The sequence below is a fragment of the Saccopteryx leptura genome, chromosome 3 (assembly GCF_036850995.1).
Source record: "Saccopteryx leptura isolate mSacLep1 chromosome 3, mSacLep1_pri_phased_curated, whole genome shotgun sequence".
Taxonomy (NCBI): Eukaryota; Metazoa; Chordata; class Mammalia; order Chiroptera; family Emballonuridae; genus Saccopteryx; species Saccopteryx leptura.
The window spans coordinates 355,919,628-355,938,047 of record NC_089505.1 but is presented as its reverse complement, the minus strand read 5'-3'; the positions used below and the strand labels follow the sequence as shown (position 1 = coordinate 355,938,047).

The 18,420-nt window shown below is 42.2% G+C and overlaps 1 protein-coding gene across 3 annotated transcripts in view; it reads right to left on the bottom strand.

Annotated features, from left to right (window-relative positions):
• COL14A1 (collagen type XIV alpha 1 chain) overlaps window positions 1-18,420 on the bottom strand; it is a 219,744-nt gene that overhangs the window by 56,466 nt on the left and 144,858 nt on the right. For all 3 annotated transcript variants that reach the window (XM_066379414.1, XM_066379415.1, XM_066379416.1), the window contains exons 36-37: window positions 17,507-17,593; window positions 3,160-3,213 (exon numbers count right to left, since the gene is read on the bottom strand). In XM_066379414.1, the coding sequence (XP_066235511.1) occupies window positions 3,160-3,213; window positions 17,507-17,593 (141 nt within the window). The remainder of the gene's footprint in view (window positions 1-3,159; window positions 3,214-17,506; window positions 17,594-18,420) is intronic.

The window sequence follows — 18,420 nt, the reverse complement described above, 5'->3', positions numbered from 1 at the left end:
CGAACCTCAGATGATTCACCTCCAGGCAAAATGTCATCAATAAACCAAAAGAGTAAACACACAGGGGTTGCTGCAACTTTACCTTTTTTTTTCTTCCCTAAATAAGAATGCAATGCCTATTATGCGAGTTATAGACCTCCCACACTGTGTAACAAATCCAAGAGATATAAATGCTTTGAGACCACCCTCCTGGCCTGTGAAGAGGTATACCACCCAGCTGAACTACATTCTCTCCGCCTTCACCACTGTCAGTTGTCTACCCTCGGGGCGTTCCTCTGCATTTATTGAAGACTTTGCACCTACACTCTGTTTTCTTGGACATCATAATTCTGTCACCACCCCTGTGTCTCTTCAGTGGCCAATGAATGACCTTCCCGTGCCTCAACACGATTTAATTTCCTTTCTTCCCAGAATCAGACATTCCTCTCGGTTTAACAACTCTAACTTCTACAGTTTGGAACTTGTTGTGGTTTGGCTAAAATGACACATCTCTGTAATATCAGACCCAGAAATCCTACTTATTTTTAGCCTTGTTTCTTTCCCCTTCTCTCGTTTTGTGACTCCAATGAAAGCCAATCTTTTATAAATTAAGATGTTCAGCACCTGGGTGTCATTTTACACGGGAGATTGACAAATCCGTTACATGGGAAAACAGATACAAAGAAAAAGCAAAATGGTGTTTAGTGGGGGTTACTTATATAATAAGTGTTAAACATCAGCATTCTGAGCTGAGATGGATTTTGGAGTAAGGATGTATTTGTGGGTGAGGTCATTAAGATTGTTGATAGAGTGAAAGAGGAAATGGATAAAGATTAGATGACAACTTGGTAGAAGGGAGAGGAAGAGAAGCCTGGGGGGGCGGCAGGAATCTGAAATGAAAAACCCTAAGCATTAGGGAGAAAATGAAAACAGAGAGGTGGAGTGTTTTAGGAAAGACCATAAAAAGAGAACATTTCAAACACAGAGGTGACAGTCATGTCAAATGCTAGAGAGATCTCCAGTAAGGGAAGAGTTAAACCACAGCCCACGATTCAGTACAAGGAGGTAACTGGTGACTAACATAGCCGTTTGAAAGGACTCCTAGAGGAGAAATCATCTGATGGTTAAGAATGATTTGGGTTGCACATAAATGGATTTCTGGACTCTGTGCTCCTGTGTTTGTTGCTTTGTTCACATGACAGAGTACTTTGAAGTTATTTTACAGTGTGGCATGTTTCAGTAGGACATTCCTTTTGATTGCTGAGTAGTATTCCATTGCATGGATAGACAGGAAATTGTCCATTTGCCTATCGGGAGACATTTGAAATGTTTCTCGTGTTTTGCAATTGTGGATAAAGGTACTGTGTGTATTTATGTACCCCCCCAGAAGAATGATTTTTGAGGTGACAATGTTGAAGCACTGAATGAAAGCTATTCTAACAAGAAACATTGTGTAAGAGAAAGGGAGACAGAGGCAGCTAGATTTTTAAAAATATGATGGAGGAGACATGGAGGTGATTTACAAATATTAATTAATATTTATAGTAGTTTAATAATATGTTATTTACATATTATTGAAGAATTGAGTAGAAGGGCAAAAAGGTAATCCCATTTTATTCTGTATAGTATGAGATAAAAATGACTGGGAGAGACCAGAGAAAGGGCTGCTTTGAACTTCTGAATTATTAACTATTTACTGCAACTGAAATACAAAGCCACAAAGTTTAAAATAATGCAGATGATTGGGGCTTTGCATCTGGAAAGTATAGTTTATCTCTTCTTACACTGTCCACCTTAGTGGACATGCGAGCATCCTTTCTCCAGCAAGACTTTTTCCTAAAGCCACGACATACTGGCATCTGTGACTCACCAAAAGCATCACATAGAAATAACCACATCAGTGGTGGTTTCATGGGAAGGCATTATTAGAGGAAAGAGGTAAATCCTGAGATCATCAAACACCTATGAATTCCTAATATGTCTTCATGATCAGAACCATCATCCAGGGAACGTTGAACAACAGGGTCAGGGTGGTAGAGGTAGGAGGGTGCCCGCATCTGCAGGAGCTCATCGGGACTGCCCTTGGGTGACACCAAGGAAGACCCTGTGTATCACTGTCTGAGAAGAAGCTTTCAAACCACTGGCCTTCTTGTAGCATATAATATATGAAGCCAAGTAGGATACATCATGTCTGTGCCCGAGAAAATGTGTCACAATCTCAGGAAACAAGAGGAGATATCTTTTGGTCTGGGTTTTGGGTTGGCTAGTACCTGAGTAATTAACCTTGGACTCCTTTCGTTTCCTACTCCCCGCCTACATTCTCTTCTACCTTGCTTCACTTGTTTCCATATTTATAGTAAAAAGCCTTGCAATGCTCTCTACTTCAAGGATAAACACTATGCAAATTTAATAAGTAACCATATGAGGCAGTAAGTCAAGCAAGATGGATGGAGAGCAGATCACGTGGAGTAACATGGTGAAAATGAGACAGGGGGTCAAATTACAAGGGGCCTTGAATCCCACACCAAGGAGGGTGAAATGTATTCTCAAGGCAAACTGCCAAATGCCAGAGAGAAGATGGTGAAGCCTGGACTCAGTTAGTGGCTGGGCTTCTGCAATCCATCGGGGTGCTTTCGTGCAAAGTAGGAAATCATGGGCCCTGACCTAGCTTTGCGCTCCTTGGTCCTCTTGGTTGGTGCCTTTGTGCAGTGTACAGCCCGAACCATCACACCTGGTGGCCTTGGGCAGTAAGAAGAGAAAGTAGAGTTGTGTGTTTGCTTATACACAGTGGGGAGAGAGAAAGAGGAACTCACAGCCCGAGAAGCTACTGGGAGGGACTGAGGCCTAGTTGTGATTCAGTGCTCCCCAGAGAGACACGTTTGTTGTAGATAAAGAAAGAAAAGATGTACAAGACAGAGGACGATGCCACTCAGAACACCAACGCTCCCTTTCTGACCCAGACACCGTTCTTTTCGCTAAGGTATTAAATATTCTTATTAATAGAAAGACTCAAGTCTGAGAATAAGGGGAAAGACTGAGACACAACTTTGATAAAAATGTAAGGACCTTTAAATTGCACAGGGTAAATAGTACTGAACTCCAAAATTATTATTGCTAGTTACGAGGAAGAGAGGAGAGAGCCGGAGAGAGGTACTGAGATACTGACATTGACAACGTTACCTTTGGACCCTGTTCACCTCGTTGGCCCTTGGGTCCTCTGAGTCCTGGACCACCCTGACAAACAGATGGTAAGTATTAGCACAGAGACACAACTTAAAGACATTTACTTTATCCATTTTCCTTAATAATATGGATTATGTAATTCTTATTTTGTATCAAGGCCAACACGTTATGTAATGATACATGTTCATCATGGTTAACTGGAAATCTGCCACCCAGACCCAGCTTCCCTGCTGATGATTTCATAGTCTGAGCAGACTTTCTACGCCAAATCTTTTTGTTTGTTTTTTGTTTTTTTATTGATTTTTATTTATTGTGTTTACATACATTCCAGTGTCCCACTGAATACATCCCCTCTACCCCCATGTTCCCCTCAACATTCTCCTTGCCCCCCTCCACCCCAAGTCCTTCCCCCTTCCATCCAGGATTTGCTTTTCTGCTCTCTATAACGCTGTGTTTTGTCTATATAATTTCACCAATCTCTTTCCCTTCTCTGATCCCATCCTCTCATCCCCTTTCCGCTTTCCCTCAGGTCCCTTTGATCCCTCCTCTGTCTCTATTCCGTTCCTCAGTTCACATTGTTTATTGGATTCCTCAAATGAATGAGGTCATATGATATTTTTCTTTCTCTGCCTGGCTTATTTCACTTAACATAATGGTTTCCAGGTCCATCCATGTTGTTGCAAAAGGTAAGATTTCCTTCTTTTTAATGGCCCCATAGTATTCCATTGTGTATATGTACCACAGCTTTTTAATCCACTCATCCACTGGCAGACACTTGAGCTATTTCCAGATCTTGGCTATTGTAAACAATGCTACCATAAACATGGGGGTACATAGGCCAATAGGCATATGAAAAAATGCTCAACATCACTAATCATTAGAGAAACACAAATTAAAACCACAATGAGATACCACCTCACACCTGTCAGAATGGTTCTCATTAACAAAACAACACAGAATAAGTGCTGGTGAGGGTGTGGAGAAAAGGGAACCCTCCTGCACTGCTAGTGGGAATGCAGACTGGTGCAGCCACTGTGGAAAACAGTATGGAGATTCCTCAAAAAGTTAAAAATGGAACTGCCTTTTGACCCAGCCATCCCACTTTTAGGAATATATCCAAAGAATACCAAAGCACTGATTCAAAAGAAGAAATGTACGCCAAATCTTTTTAAACTTTAAAAAATTATGGGATTAAAAGAAATAATTTAGTGATGTCAGACTTCTATTCCTAATGGATGCAAATAATAAAATATACCACTAATCTAAAGTTGTATGTCTTATACCATAACTTTGAGATTCAATTATTTAAATTGCAAAAAGTATGTGAGAATAGTAAAAATTCAATTTTCTTTATTTATACCATACAAAGCTAATTCGATTAGTCTTTTGTAACTTATTCGTATTTCCCCTCAAGATTTTTGCCATATTAATGTACCACCTGCATTATTATTTAACAGCATTTTTCTTTACATAGGTACATGTACACATAATAAATGTATGCCTACTTATTTTTTGCAAGCATATGTTCCTTGTAAATATGTATGTTAATATATATGTATACATATATAAAACCTTTGATTATTTTTGTTTGACTATTTCACTTAATTTTAAAAGCAAAAATTATGGCACAATGGTAAATGGATAAAGTATCACTTGTTAAAATAGAAGAGGCCCTGGCCAGTTGGCTCGGCGGTACAGTGTTGGCCCAGCGTGTGGAAGACCCGTGTTTGATTCCTAGCCAGGGCACACAGGAGAAGTGCTCATCTGCTTCTCCACCCTTCTCCCCTCTCCTTTATCTTTATCTCTCTTCCCCTCCCACAGCTGAGGCTTCATTGGAGCAAAGTTGGGCCAGTCATTGAGGATGGTTTCATGGCTTCCGCCTCAGGTGCTAGAATGGCTCCAGCCTTATCAGAGCAATGCTCCAGATGGGCAGAGCATCTCCCCTTAGTGGGCTTGCTGGGTGGATCCTAGTCAGGTGCATGTGGGAGTCTGTCTCTCTGCCTCCTTGCTTCTCACTTCAGAAAAATATAAAATAAAATAAAAAAGAATAGAAGTTAACCTTAAAGATATACTATAAATAATGTTATTTAATTTAGCTAGATGTTGTTCCTATTGAAGTTTTTGAGTCACAGGTTTGCTGTTTGTTAAAAAAAAAAAGATAATAAGTATTAGAATGTCATGTGGGCACCAGACTGAGAATATCACTTTCACCTGTGCAGAAGGATTAGAAGACAAGCACCCCCTTGTTTACTGCAGTATTTCTTATAGTAGCCAAGATCTGGAAATAGTCCAAGTGTCGGTCAGTGGACAAGTGGATAAAAAAGCTGTGGTACATATACACAATGGAATACTACATGGCCATGAAAAAGAAGGAAATCTTACCATTTGTGATGGCATGAACGGACCTGGAGATTATTATGCTAAGTGAAATAAGCCAAGCAGAGAAAGACAAATATCATATGATCTCACTTGTATGTGGAATCTAATGAACAAAGTGAACTGAGGAATGGAATAGAGGCAGAGGCGGGGTCACAGAGAACAGAGGGACAGCTGTCAGAGGGAGAGAGGATAAGAGAATGGGATCAGAGAATGTGAAGGGATTAGTGAAATTATATATACATGATGCAGAGATACAGGTTAACAGGACAGCAAATCCCAGAGGGAAGGGCAGAGGGAGCTAGGGGGAGGGGAAGAAAGGGAGGGTAACGGGGGACACGGGGGTGGAGGTGAGAGGGTTATATTGAGTGGGACTCTTGAATTCATATTAACACAATAAATTTAAAAAATTTAATAAAAGAATAATTATTTTTGAAAAGACCATTGGAAATAGAGTATCTTTCTCACTATATGATTTCAGTTTATTTCCTGCTATGTCCATGACTACTGAAAATCATGTGGGTACCATTGGCTTGCATCACTTGGGAAAAGACTAGATCAGATGATCTTTAAGGTTTCTTCCAGCTTGTGGGTTTTTTTTGTTTTGTTTTGTTTTGTTTTGTGACAAAGACAGAGAGAGATAGAGAGAGGGATAGATAGGGACAGACAGACAGGAAGGGAGAGATGAGAAGTATCAATTCTTCATTGCAGCACCTTTGTTGTTCATTGATTGCTTTCTCATATGTACCTTGACTTGGGGGCGAGGCTACAGCAGACTGAGTGACCCCTTGCTCAAGCCAGTGACCTTGGGCTCAAGATGATGAGCCTTGCTCAAACCAGATGAGCCCATGCTCAAGCCGGCGACCTTGGAATTTCAAACCTGGGTCCTTCACATCCCAGTCCAACACTCTATCCACTGCGCCACTGCCTGGTCAGGCCAGCTTATTTTTTAACTATTTTAATTCACTTCCCTCCCCCAAAACAGCTGGTTGCTTATCTTCCAGATTTTTTAATACAATTATAGAATTCATTTTATGCACAGATATATATATCCTTAGAAATTATTACCTATAGTATTTTTGTGGTATTATTTGATCTATGTAGACTGCATACATGACATCAAACTTTTTATGACTTTTTAAAACTTAATGTTTTAAAGATTTTTCTATAATATAACATTTGGATCTAACTTATTGTTAATGAGTTGCATAGTTGTCCAAACCATGGAGATATATATATATAATATTAACCATTCTTCCACTATTGGAAATGTAGAAGATTCCCCCACAATTTTTTGCTGTTTAAACAATAATGCAGTTAATATCCTTAAATAACATTATCCAAAGATAAATGTTAATATTTAAGTAAAATTTTTAATATTTAAGACAGCAACAAGTAGAACTACAAAGGAAATTTAACAAATATGCAAATACATTCTCAAATTGTGCTCCAAAGAAACTATGCCATCTGCCAAGAGTGTAAGAGGGTCTTTATTTCTCTGTTAGTATTTGATGGTCAAACTTTACATTTCTACCAAGCTGATTGGTAAAAAGAATACCTTATCCTTATTTTAATTTTTGTTTCCCTTAAAGCATCTTTTCATAATGTTCGTCCATTTGCATTTTATCTCAATGCAGCTACCTATTTACATACTTAGTTTTCTACTGGGTTGCACATCTTTTTCTCTTTAATGAGCAGAAATTCTTCATATATTTTGATACTACATCTTTAACTGTCTTAGATGATGCAAATATTTTCTCCCAGTATGGCAGATATTGTTGGTCTTTCCTGACTCCTTTCTATTTTATTTCTCCTACTATACAGGTTGAAAAAAGACAGAGATTTGCTTTCCCAGCCTCCTCCGCAAATAGGAATGGGCGTGTTAGCCAGTTTGAGCCAATCTGATGAAGAAGCAACAAGCCAAAAAAAAAAAAAAAAAAAAAAAAAAAAAAAAAAAAAAAAAAAAAGCCCAACGGAACAACCTGGGTCCTTAACAGAGTGAGTGAGCAGCCTTGATTCCCTTGGGATCACCCACCTCTCCATCTTTTTTTGAGCAAACAATGCATGTCCAAATGTCCCAACGGGTTACACTACTGTGTTAGTCAAATTTCCTGTTTCCTGTAGCAAGCCCAATGCATCCCAAGTAATATCCCTAGTCTGGCCAACTCTTTAATTTTGTTTGCATATCTTAAATGATTGTGACTAGTTGTCTCACAGATATTCATGCCAGAGGCACCGTGTCTAAAAGCCAGAGACCATTTCACATTTCTAACTTATTTTCCATTTTCTCCCTGACCCTCACCACTGAGGACATGACAAGTATTCAACAAATACGTGTGGACGTGAAATTCCATCTGTTAATAAGAAAGGGTTAGTCTCGGCAAAGGGAGCGTGGTTCCTTCGCCCTTTCTCCCTGCAGCTCTTTGTAGTTTCATTGGCACAGAATATTACTGTGTGAATTCTTGAATGAGAAGGTAATCACAACTGTATTAATCATTCAACAGGGCTTATTACACATTGTTTGGGATACTGTTTCCTACATAGTTTATTATACTTTAAATATTTAAAAATTTCAATAGCTTTTCTCTATTTTACTGCCCCCAGCCCTTACAAGTCAGAGCTCAACCCTCTTGAATTCACTCCCTGCTGCTTTCTTCTTATTATAAAGTTAGACTCTTAGGTCATATGTAAATATTTTATAACTTGTTCCAGCAGTATTGCAAATAAAAAAACTTGACAAGCTTCCAGCTAAAAACACTTATTAACGCTGTTTAAAATAAAATAAACATTATTGTAATCAAGAATTGAATCCTTAAGTACCAGAAAGAAAAGGCGACAAAGAAGCAGAGTGGCTGGCTCTGCCTTGAGGCTGCCTGGGGGGTGGGGTGGGAAAGAGGCCGCTGACTGCAGAGCCTGTATTTTATTGCCCACACAAGGCAATGACATTTGAACTTGAGTCTGTGATAGGTGGGGGAAGGGTAGGATATGAAATATGCATTGAAGCTGAAGAACTTGCAATGAGCAGGAATAAAAAAACAGCCCAGGTCCTGGCAGGTTGGCTCAGCGATAGAGTGTCGGCCTGGCGTGCGGGGGACCCGGGTTCAATTCCCGGCCAGGGCACATAGGAGAAGCACCCATTTGCTTCTCCACCCCCCCTTCCTCTCTGTCTCTCTCTTCCCCTCCCGCAGCCAAGGCTCCATTGGAGCAAGGATGGCCTGGGCGCTGGGGATGGCTCCTTGGCCTCTGCCCCAGGCACTAGAGTGGCTCTGGTCGGGGCAGAGCGATGCCCCGGAGGGGCAGAGCGTCGCCCCTGGTGGGCGTGCCAGGTGGATCCCAGTCGGGCGCGTGCAGGAGTCTGTCTGACTGTCTCTCCCCGTTTCCAGCTTCAGAAAGAAAAAACAACAACAAAAACAAAAAACAAACAAAAAAAAAAACAGCCCACTAGCAGGTGGATGACCAAGATGTTGTTTTCACTTTAGCTATGGTAGGAGTAGAAACTATCTCCCATAAGAACTATTACTCAGTAGCTGATTCTTATATCATGCAACCTAGGGACCAGAATTCACACTGCTTGTGAGGATCAAAAAGACTCCAAAGTTATACCTAAGGTGGTTTTTAGTTGGCTGTATATTCAGGAGCTAAGCAGAAGCAGACACAGATATAAATATTTCCTGGAGGAATATGGCTCAAGCACAGGCTCAAAATCATCCCAGAGATAAAGTCTCAAGTAATATGAATTCAAGTATACACCAGGGGTATCACAAAGTACACATGGAAGCAGATGGCTGAGTAAATTCATCAGGAAAACAAACGGCAGAACCAGGACCACTGACACTGCAGATACTGAAACTCTCATATTATCAGATAAAGGACCACAAAGCAAATCTCAAAGAATCAACAAATGTCCAAGAACTGGGACTGTACAGACCATCTCTCATGATAAAGTACAATAATATTAGTATCTCATTAAGAAAGAGATAAAAATTGCACACGTGACTGAACAATGAAAAACCCTTTTAAGTAAATCGTGGCTAAAAGCAGGGATAAACAAAAACATTAAAGATGATAGCTCACAGAAATATTCAATTTGGCTACATTAGAATGAAAATTTCTAGGCAATATAAATTCCCATAAACAACAACAGAGAATCAACAGAACAGGAAAAGATATTTGCAAACCATATTGTTAATAAAGGGCTAGTGTTGAGAATACATAAAACCTCTTACAAATCAGTGAGGAAAAAACCTGTACAATGAAAACCCAGCAAAGTTTATAAACATATATTTATATGGGGAAAAAAATCCGAATGGCTAATGTGGCACCCTAATGGGAATTTTATAAGGGAAGTATCTAAATGTAGCACTCTGGTGGAAATTTTATAAGAAAAAGTATCTAAACTCCAGAATTGCAAAAGCTCCTTAAGGCGGAAGTATATTCAGGAACTAAGAAACCGCAGACAAGTCAGGAGCCCTGGTTGAAGCAACCAAGGCACCCCACATCCTGAAGTTGTTTTGCAGCCTCTGTTGACAGCAGCATTTTTGCAGTTTTAAAAATTTTCCACTGTACCCCTAGTTTGAACCCTTAGTTACCAAGGCATGTGACTATAATCACCCCATGTTTTAGCCAATCGCTAAACGCCACACTCAGCTTCTGTACCGAGTCGCCTGCTTGCTTTGCTATAAAAACCCCTAGTTTGTAAGCAAAGGGTGTGACTCGTAGTGACCACCACTGCGAGCTCACCCCTGCGCAGGTTTGCATTTTTGGCCAATAAATTTTTGAACTATCCAAGGGACTCCAGCATTTGTCTTTGCGCGATTGGGTGTAACATTTGGTGACCCCGACGTGATCTCCCCAAGTGGGAATTTGGCTGGTAAGCCCGGAGGAACAGCTCGAGCTGGTGAGTATTGGAATTCCACTCTTAGTCACTTTGTTTCACTTTGTGATCTTGGTACCGGTACAATTGCAGTCTGAGGCGATAGACGGGACGCTGTCAAAGACTCACTCAGACCCTCGGGCAAAGGGCAGGACGCTGCCAGCCGAGGTTTTGTTTCTGTTTGAACTTGATTGACCATTTCAAATTATTGAGCTCACTCGCGCCGCGCCGCGCTGCTGTTTGAATATTTGTCGTGTTTGAATGTCCGTGTGGGAAATTTTGTGTATTGCCCTCCTTGGCTTTGCTGTCATACTGTGTGTTGTGTTAATTTGGTTGCCGGTAAGTGTGATCAACGTTCTCCCATTTGGATTGCCCTACTGGTTGGTTGGGGAATTTTGTGTGTTGTCTTCATAGGACTTGAAGGACATCTAGCGGAGAAGAACAGCTACCGCAAGATGGGTCAAAAGGAACCAACTTTGAATTCCCCCTTAGGTTGTATCTTGGCTAACTTTTCAGATTTCCAGAAGCGAGCTGTAAACTATGGGGGACCAGTGCCAAATCTAGAGACCCTCCGTACTCTTTGTCAGTTAGAATGGCCCACCTTTAACATAGGATGGCCTACGGAAGGGACCTTTGATGTCCTCAGGGTTTATGCTGTGAGAGCTATTATATATAAAGTTCCCCACCCAGATCAATACGTCTATATTGATGTGTAGATAGACATTGCCACTGATAAACCTGGCTATATTAAGAAGTGTCAAAGATCCCACCAGAGGGCTATAAGGTCCCTTTGTGTAAGGCCCATTTGTGTAAATGACAACCCGGCCACACAGCGCCGGGGGGCAACCCCTAGTGCACCCAAGAAGGAAGCCCCCCCTAAGCTGTATCCAGTCATTCAGGAAACCCCTGAGGAAATCCTAGACCCTGTTAACCATCCCCCTCCTTATCGAAAGTCAAGGGAACCTAATACCACTGTCCCTGAGAGTATTCAAAGTCCTCCCCACACCTGGGGAGGAACTCCTTATGTGCAACCTCCCTACTCGGGGGCTGCCCCGTTGTTGCCCCTTAGGGAAATTTTGCCGCCCTTGGATGAGGGGCCTTGGGCCCCTTCCAGAATGGTTTATGTTCCTTTTTCTACTAGTGATTTGTATAATTGGAAGCATCAGAATCCTCCTTTTTCTGAGAAACCACAGGGATTAATATCTTTGCTTGAGACCGTGTTTAGGACCCATCAGCCAACTTAGGACGATTGTCAGCAATTGCTGCAGACTTTACTTACCACAGAAGAAAGAAACAGAGTGAACCAGGAGGCAAAGAAAGCCTTTCGAGAAGATGGTGGTTCCGAGCGAGAGTTGGCTGAGGTCCTCCCAGAGACTCCCCCTAATTGGGATCCAAATGTAACAGGGGGAAGGGAAGCGCTCATCCAATATCGCCGGGCTCTATTACGGGGGTTAAAGGCAGCCGCTAGGAAGCCCACCAACTTTAGCAAGGTAAGTGAGGTGCTCCAAGGGAGGGACGAATCTCCTGCCGCATTTTTGGAGCGGCTTATGGAGGCCTACCGGGTTTATACCCCATTAGACCCTGAGGCAGAAGAAAACCGCAGGTTAGTAAATATTACTTTTGTTACTCAAGCAGCCTCAGATATTAGGAAGAAACTCCAGAAAATAGAAGGTTTTGAGGGCGAGAATAGGAGCAAATTATTAGAAATAGCTCAGAAGGTTTTCCAAAACAGAGATGATCCTGAATTAGGACGAGCAGCTGTCAAAGTACTTTTGGCCGCCCAAAACTCAGGAAAGAATAAGGGAAAGAAGCAATTCTCAAAAGGCCAAAAGAAAACCTTTACGTCCAGACAGCTGGATAAGGATCAATGTGCCTATTGCAAGGAGAAAAGTCATTGGAAGAAGGACTGCCCCAAATTACAGAGGCACAAAGCAACGAGTCCCAGGTTTTGCTTCAACTAGATTGACGGGGCCAAGGCTCCATCCCTGTTGGCCCCCAGGAGCCTATGGTCACACTGTCAATCGAGGGTAAGCCTACTACCTTCCTAGTTGACACGGGGGCCGCTCATTCAGTTCTTAAGGCACCAATTGGAACTCCACAAAAAAGAACAACCCAAATAGTAGAAGTCACTGGCAAAGTTACTTCTTACTCCCGCACCCAGGCAAGAATTACTGATTTGGCTCGTGGGACTGTCACTCACTCGTTCCTAGTTATTCCAGATTGTCCTTACCTACTCCTAGGACGGGACCTGCTACAAAAATTTCAGGCCAATACACTTGGACCAGGCTCCCTCAGGGTTTTAAGAATTCACCAACCATATTTAATGAGGCTTTGTGCAAAGACTTACAGGAGTTTCAAGCCAGCCACCCTTCAATTGTGCTGCTGCAGTATGTGGACGATCTCCTAATCGTAGCCCCAAACCAGGAGAGTTGCCAAGAAGCTACATTGGAACTACTCCAAGAACTGCAACAGCTGGGCTATCGAGTATCTGCTAAGAAGGCCCAAATTGTCACCCAAACCGTGAGTTACTTGGGGTATGACTTGAGGGAAGGACAACGTAGTTTGTCTAGCCAAAGAATTCAGACTATATTACAGATTCCTGAGCCTGTAAGTAAGAGGCAAGTACGAGAATTTTTAGGTGCCGTAGGATATTACAGACTTTAGATACTAGGATTTACAGAGCTGGCCAAACCTTTGCATGAGTTAACACGGGGAAAAGAAGAACAATTTGTATAGACAGAAGAGGCACGAGAGTCTTTTCAAAAACTTAAGGAGGCCCTAGTTGCAGCCCCGGCATTAACCCTGCCAGACTTGTCTAAGTCTTTTCAACTATTTGTGACTGAGAAGAAGGGCATTGCTCTAGGGGTCCTCTGTCAAGAACTGGGACCTTGAAAAAGACCAATAGCCTATCTGTCCAGAAGACTAGATCCTGTGTCATCAGGTTGGCCAAATTGTTTGAGAGCACTTGCTGCTACCTCCATCCTTGTTAAGGAGGCCAGTAAACTGACTCTGGGTCAAGACATTCAGGTCATTGGAGAGCACTATTTAGAACAAGTGCTACGGGCACCTCCTAATTGGTGGATCTCAAAAGCCCGATTGACCCAGTACCAAGCTCAGCTCTTGAACCCCCCAGCTGTGCAATTCCTTAAGACCACGGCCCTAAACCCCGCCACCTTACTCCCGGTACCAGACTCAACGGTACTCCATGACTGCAAACTGACTTTGGACACTATCACTGGTACCCGACCTGACTTGCGGGACCAAGCCTATGAAAAGGCAGACCTGACCTTGTTCACAGATGGGAGCAGTTATGTACGGGACGGACAGAGGTTTGCGGGGGCAGCTGTTACTACTCAGGACCAGGTCTTATAGAAAAAGGCATTGCCTAAAGGAACGTCGGCACAACGTCAACGCAATCAACAAGAAGCTCCCTCCTCTTTTCCGGTACCGAGGAAAAACTCCCGGAGAATTATAGGAAATTGACTTTACTAAAATAACTCCTGGAAAATTAGGTTACAAATACTTACTTGTTTTAGTTAATACTTTTACAGGATGGACTGAAGCCTTCCCAACAAAAGGAGAAACTGCTACAACAGTATGTAAAATACTTCTAAGAGAAATAATTCCCAGATATGAAATTCCTATGGCTATAGGATCTGACAATAGACCTGCATTTGTATCCAAGATTTCACAAGAATTAGCCTTAAAACTAGGGATCAATTGGAAATTACATTGTATTTATCGGCCTCAAAGCTCAGGGCAAGTTAAGAGAATGAACAGGACCCTAAAGGAAACTTTAATAAAGTTAAGGGAGGAGACTGGCGAAAATTGGGTAGAGTTACTCCCTTTTGCCCTATTTCGGGTCCGGAACACCCCCTATACAGGGAAATGGACCCCTTATGAGTTAATGTTTGGTCAACCAACCCCCTTGGTCCCTCAACTAACAAGAGAAGAAATTGAGGTCTCTAATCAGAATTTTCTGAAGTCTTTACAGGCATTGCAGTTGGTACGTGCTGAAGTGCGAGCCCTCAGGGACAACAGAAGGACGCTCACAAAGGAGCCCCATTACCCCCTCCGCCGGAACCGGGACAATGGGTATGGATTCTTAACCACCGACGCGGGAATCTTGATACTCGGTGGCAAGGACCGTTCCAGGTATTGTTCAGCACGCCCACGGCAGTAAGAATAGCTGAGAAGCCTTATTGGATTCACCTTTCCCACGTGAAGCCCGCTACGCCTAGTGGGCAAGAGACTGACCCTAAGCAATGGAAAGTACATACAGACCCCAAGGACCCTTTAAGGTTAAAATTCTCATCTGTGCCCTAACAGTACTATTTGATTTTGCTCACGGTGGGTTCGAACCTCCTGTAGATGCAGAAACACTTCTCAGAACATTATACGGGCCCCCATGCGAATGCAGAGGTGGCATAAGTGATTTACCATATAAGCCACCTGAACAATGGACACGATCAATAGACTGCACCGACAAGGTAGCCTACCTTACTTACACATGGTGGATACCAGAGAAAAGGGATCCAAAGACAGGTGCACTCATAAGAGAGGAAAAATGGACAAGAGGAACCCAGAGTCAATTAAATACGGGGGGTTTAAAACAACGTTAGGCCTGTCTCCCAAAACCCCGTAGAATACCACCGTCTTAGTACAGTAGAAGAATCCCAGTTATAGTTAAAGATTTAACTATGTATTAGAAGAGGAGGAAATGTGGCACCCTAATGGGAATTTTATAAGGGAAGTATCTAAATGTAGCACTCTGGTGGAAATTTTATAAGAAAAAGTATCTAAACTCCAGAATTGCAAAAGCTCCTTAAGGCGGAAGTATATTCAGGAACTAAGAAACCGCAGACAAGTCAGGAGCCCTGGTTGAAGCAACCAAGGCACCCCACATCCTGAAGTTGTTTTGCAGCCTCTGTTGACAGCAGCATTTTTGCAGTTTTAAAAATTTTCCACTGTACCCCTAGTTTGAACCCTTAGTTACCAAGGCATGTGACTATAATCACCCCATGTTTTAGCCAATCGCTAAACGCCACACTCAGCTTCTGTACCGAGTCGCCTGCTTGCTTTGCTATAAAAACCCCTAGTTTGTAAGCAAAGGGTGTGACTCGTAGTGACCACCACTGCGAGCTCACCCCTGCGCAGGTTTGCATTTTTGGCCAATAAATTTTTGAACTATCCAAGGGACTCCAGCATTTGTCTTTGCGCGATTGGGTGTAACAGCTAAGAGACCAGTGAAACACCACTCCACCTCACTAGCAGGGAGGGGTAGTCCTATTTAAAATACTAGTGACACTGGGTTTCACGGTCATCAGATAAACAAAGGCGCTCAGATTTGGCAACATCAGAGGGTTTTGGTGAGATGCATGGGAACTTGCTCTCACGCAGAGTTTGGGGAGGAGGATAGTGGGACAACCACCTCGAGAAGCAATTTGGGGTTTCTTCATGAGGTTGAAGAAACACCTTCTTTGTTTTTCAACAAGTCTAAGGGCTGGGGCAAGAGCACTCCCTCATGTTTGCAAAGAGACATACAAAGAGTGTTCACTGCACTAATATTGTCATAGGGACGTACTCCACAGTTTACATAATGGAATACCTTACAGCTGGAACGACGTGCAGACTAAACAGTGTGTGCTAGCCTTGATAAAGTTCAAAGACATGCTTTTGGGGTAAAACAAAGAAGAAGAAAGCAATCTGCACACAGTTTGGAAATAAATCTTTGTTTTCAATTCCCAGATTAAACTAAAAACAACTCTTTACATTTGATTCAAGTTTTATAATGCCAACAATCCTTATATACACATGATCTTGCAAATTCTTCACAGCAGCAGTTAAATAAGTGGTTGTCACTTTACAGGGAAGGAAATGGAGGTCACAGTGGAGCAACGACCTGCCTGATCTTATGAATTAAATGTAGTGCTTCAACTACTGCCCCACATTTGTTCTTTGAGACACAGAGACCTTTAAAAAAAATATTTGTCTTCCACATTCATAACTTTAAAGAAGATTCTATATGCCAAAGATAAAGGAGAAATTCCTGGGATATATTTCAGATGAATTCAGCGAGTTCTTGTATTTATTTATTTATTTTGTTTGGTTCAGGAAATGCAGTCCACAAATAAAGGAAAATTATGTTGGTGGTGGAGCTGACTTGAAGTGAAGTTTCACGCTGCATGCCAGCTGTCCATGTGGGTTAGTTACATGCTGCGCCCATGTGGACTGGGCCGGGCCACCTCTGGGAAGCCAACACACAAAGGCTGGCTGGTTGTTAGAATATTCCTCCTGTGAGATCTGGGCTTCTTTATTTGCTGGTGCCCCCCTCCCCTGGTTTTCTCTGTCTTTTGCGCTGATAGAGCTGTCAGTTCCTAACCAGAGACCAGCTACATCACACATATCTCAGAGAAATGCCGATAATCCCAGTCTAGCAGGTTAGACATAAATGAACATTCAAACATATTACAAAAGATTTATCATGGTAAATTCAAAGACCCAGGTAGTGCAATTTTATATATTTCATACTTGACAAAATATGTTTTGTTTTTCTCTCTCCTTCCCTTCCTTCCTCCCTTCCTCTCTCCATTTTTTCTTTCCTCTTCCCCTCCCCCCACCCTTTTCTCCCTTTCTCTTTCTCTGTAGAATGTCCCAGTCAGTGATGGAGAACTTCATGCTCAGATGAGATGCTCTCCTGAGAAATTCAAAACCCTCTTTTCACATATACATGTGATCAGCGAATGGGCAAAAAGGAGGTATGCAAATCTCACAAGTGCAGGGAGAGGGCCCATATTGGCAGCACATCCTGAGAGTAAACCACAGCATTTAAAGAGAAGACTCTGAACATTCAGCAGCCTGCGAGCTTGTCTTGCACAGTCGTCAAGAGCATTGCCTCTAGGAGTCACAAGACCCGGCTTGGAAGAGCTGCTCCTCCAAGCTGTGCTCTGTAGGCAAGTTATTTAATGTCTCTGTGCTTTGGTTTGCTCACAGGATTAAGTGTTTAGCACAGTGGAGAGCACATGTTAGACACACAACATGGGATAGCTATAAGTATGATTAAAAACGATTGAAGCCCAACGGGGCGAGACTTACCGGTGGGCCCGCTGGTCCCAGAGCACCTGTGTGGGTTTCAGAGCAGGAGCAGGAGCGTGGAAGGTCTGGGCAGATCTCCTCGTTCCTCTGCGCAGAAGAGAAGCAGCATAACCGGTAACAGGCTATTTTACCCAAATTGTTTTATGAACTCGAAGAAGAAACTCTGATTTAAGACACTTTAATGTGAGCATTAGTCTAGAAATGTAGGGAATATTCTCTCCTGACCACAAAAATCTTTAAAGAACAATGAATGGGCGTCTAGTGAGTCATTGATAATCATTGTTATTAAAGGAGGTTGTTAAAACCAGTTTGGGATTCCAAGGAAAGAAAGGAATGCAGAACTGGATGGAAAGAAAGAAAGAAAGAAAGAAAGAAAGAAAGAAAGAAAGAAAGAAAGAAAGAAAGAAAGAAAGAAAGAAAGAAAGAGAGGGAGGAAGGAAGGAAGGAAGAAAGGGAGGGAGGGAGGAAGGGAGGGAGAAGGAAGGAAGGAAGGAAAGAAGGAAGAAGGAAGGAAGGAAGGAAGGAAGGAAGGAAGGAAGGAAGGAAGGAAGGAAGGAAGGAAGGAAGGAAGGAAGGAAGGAAGGAAGGAGGGAGGGAGGAAAGAAAACCCAAACCTGCTTACTACTGTACTTAATTCAGATGCAGCAGTAATAGTCTACAAACTAAAGGTCTTGCAAACTTTCTGTGAGTTACAATATTTTTTCCTTTTCAAAGAATAAAAGAAGACTGTGGGAACTGTCAACTAAAACAATTGCATCTATACTAAAACAAACACACAAAACAAAATTAAAACAGTACCTAAATACATCATCAATTCCCTGTAACAATTTTTACTACTGCTCACTTTCTGTGGCTGGGGAAAAAAATGATCACAGCATCAACCTAAAGGTTTGAAAGAGGAGTCATATTTCTTC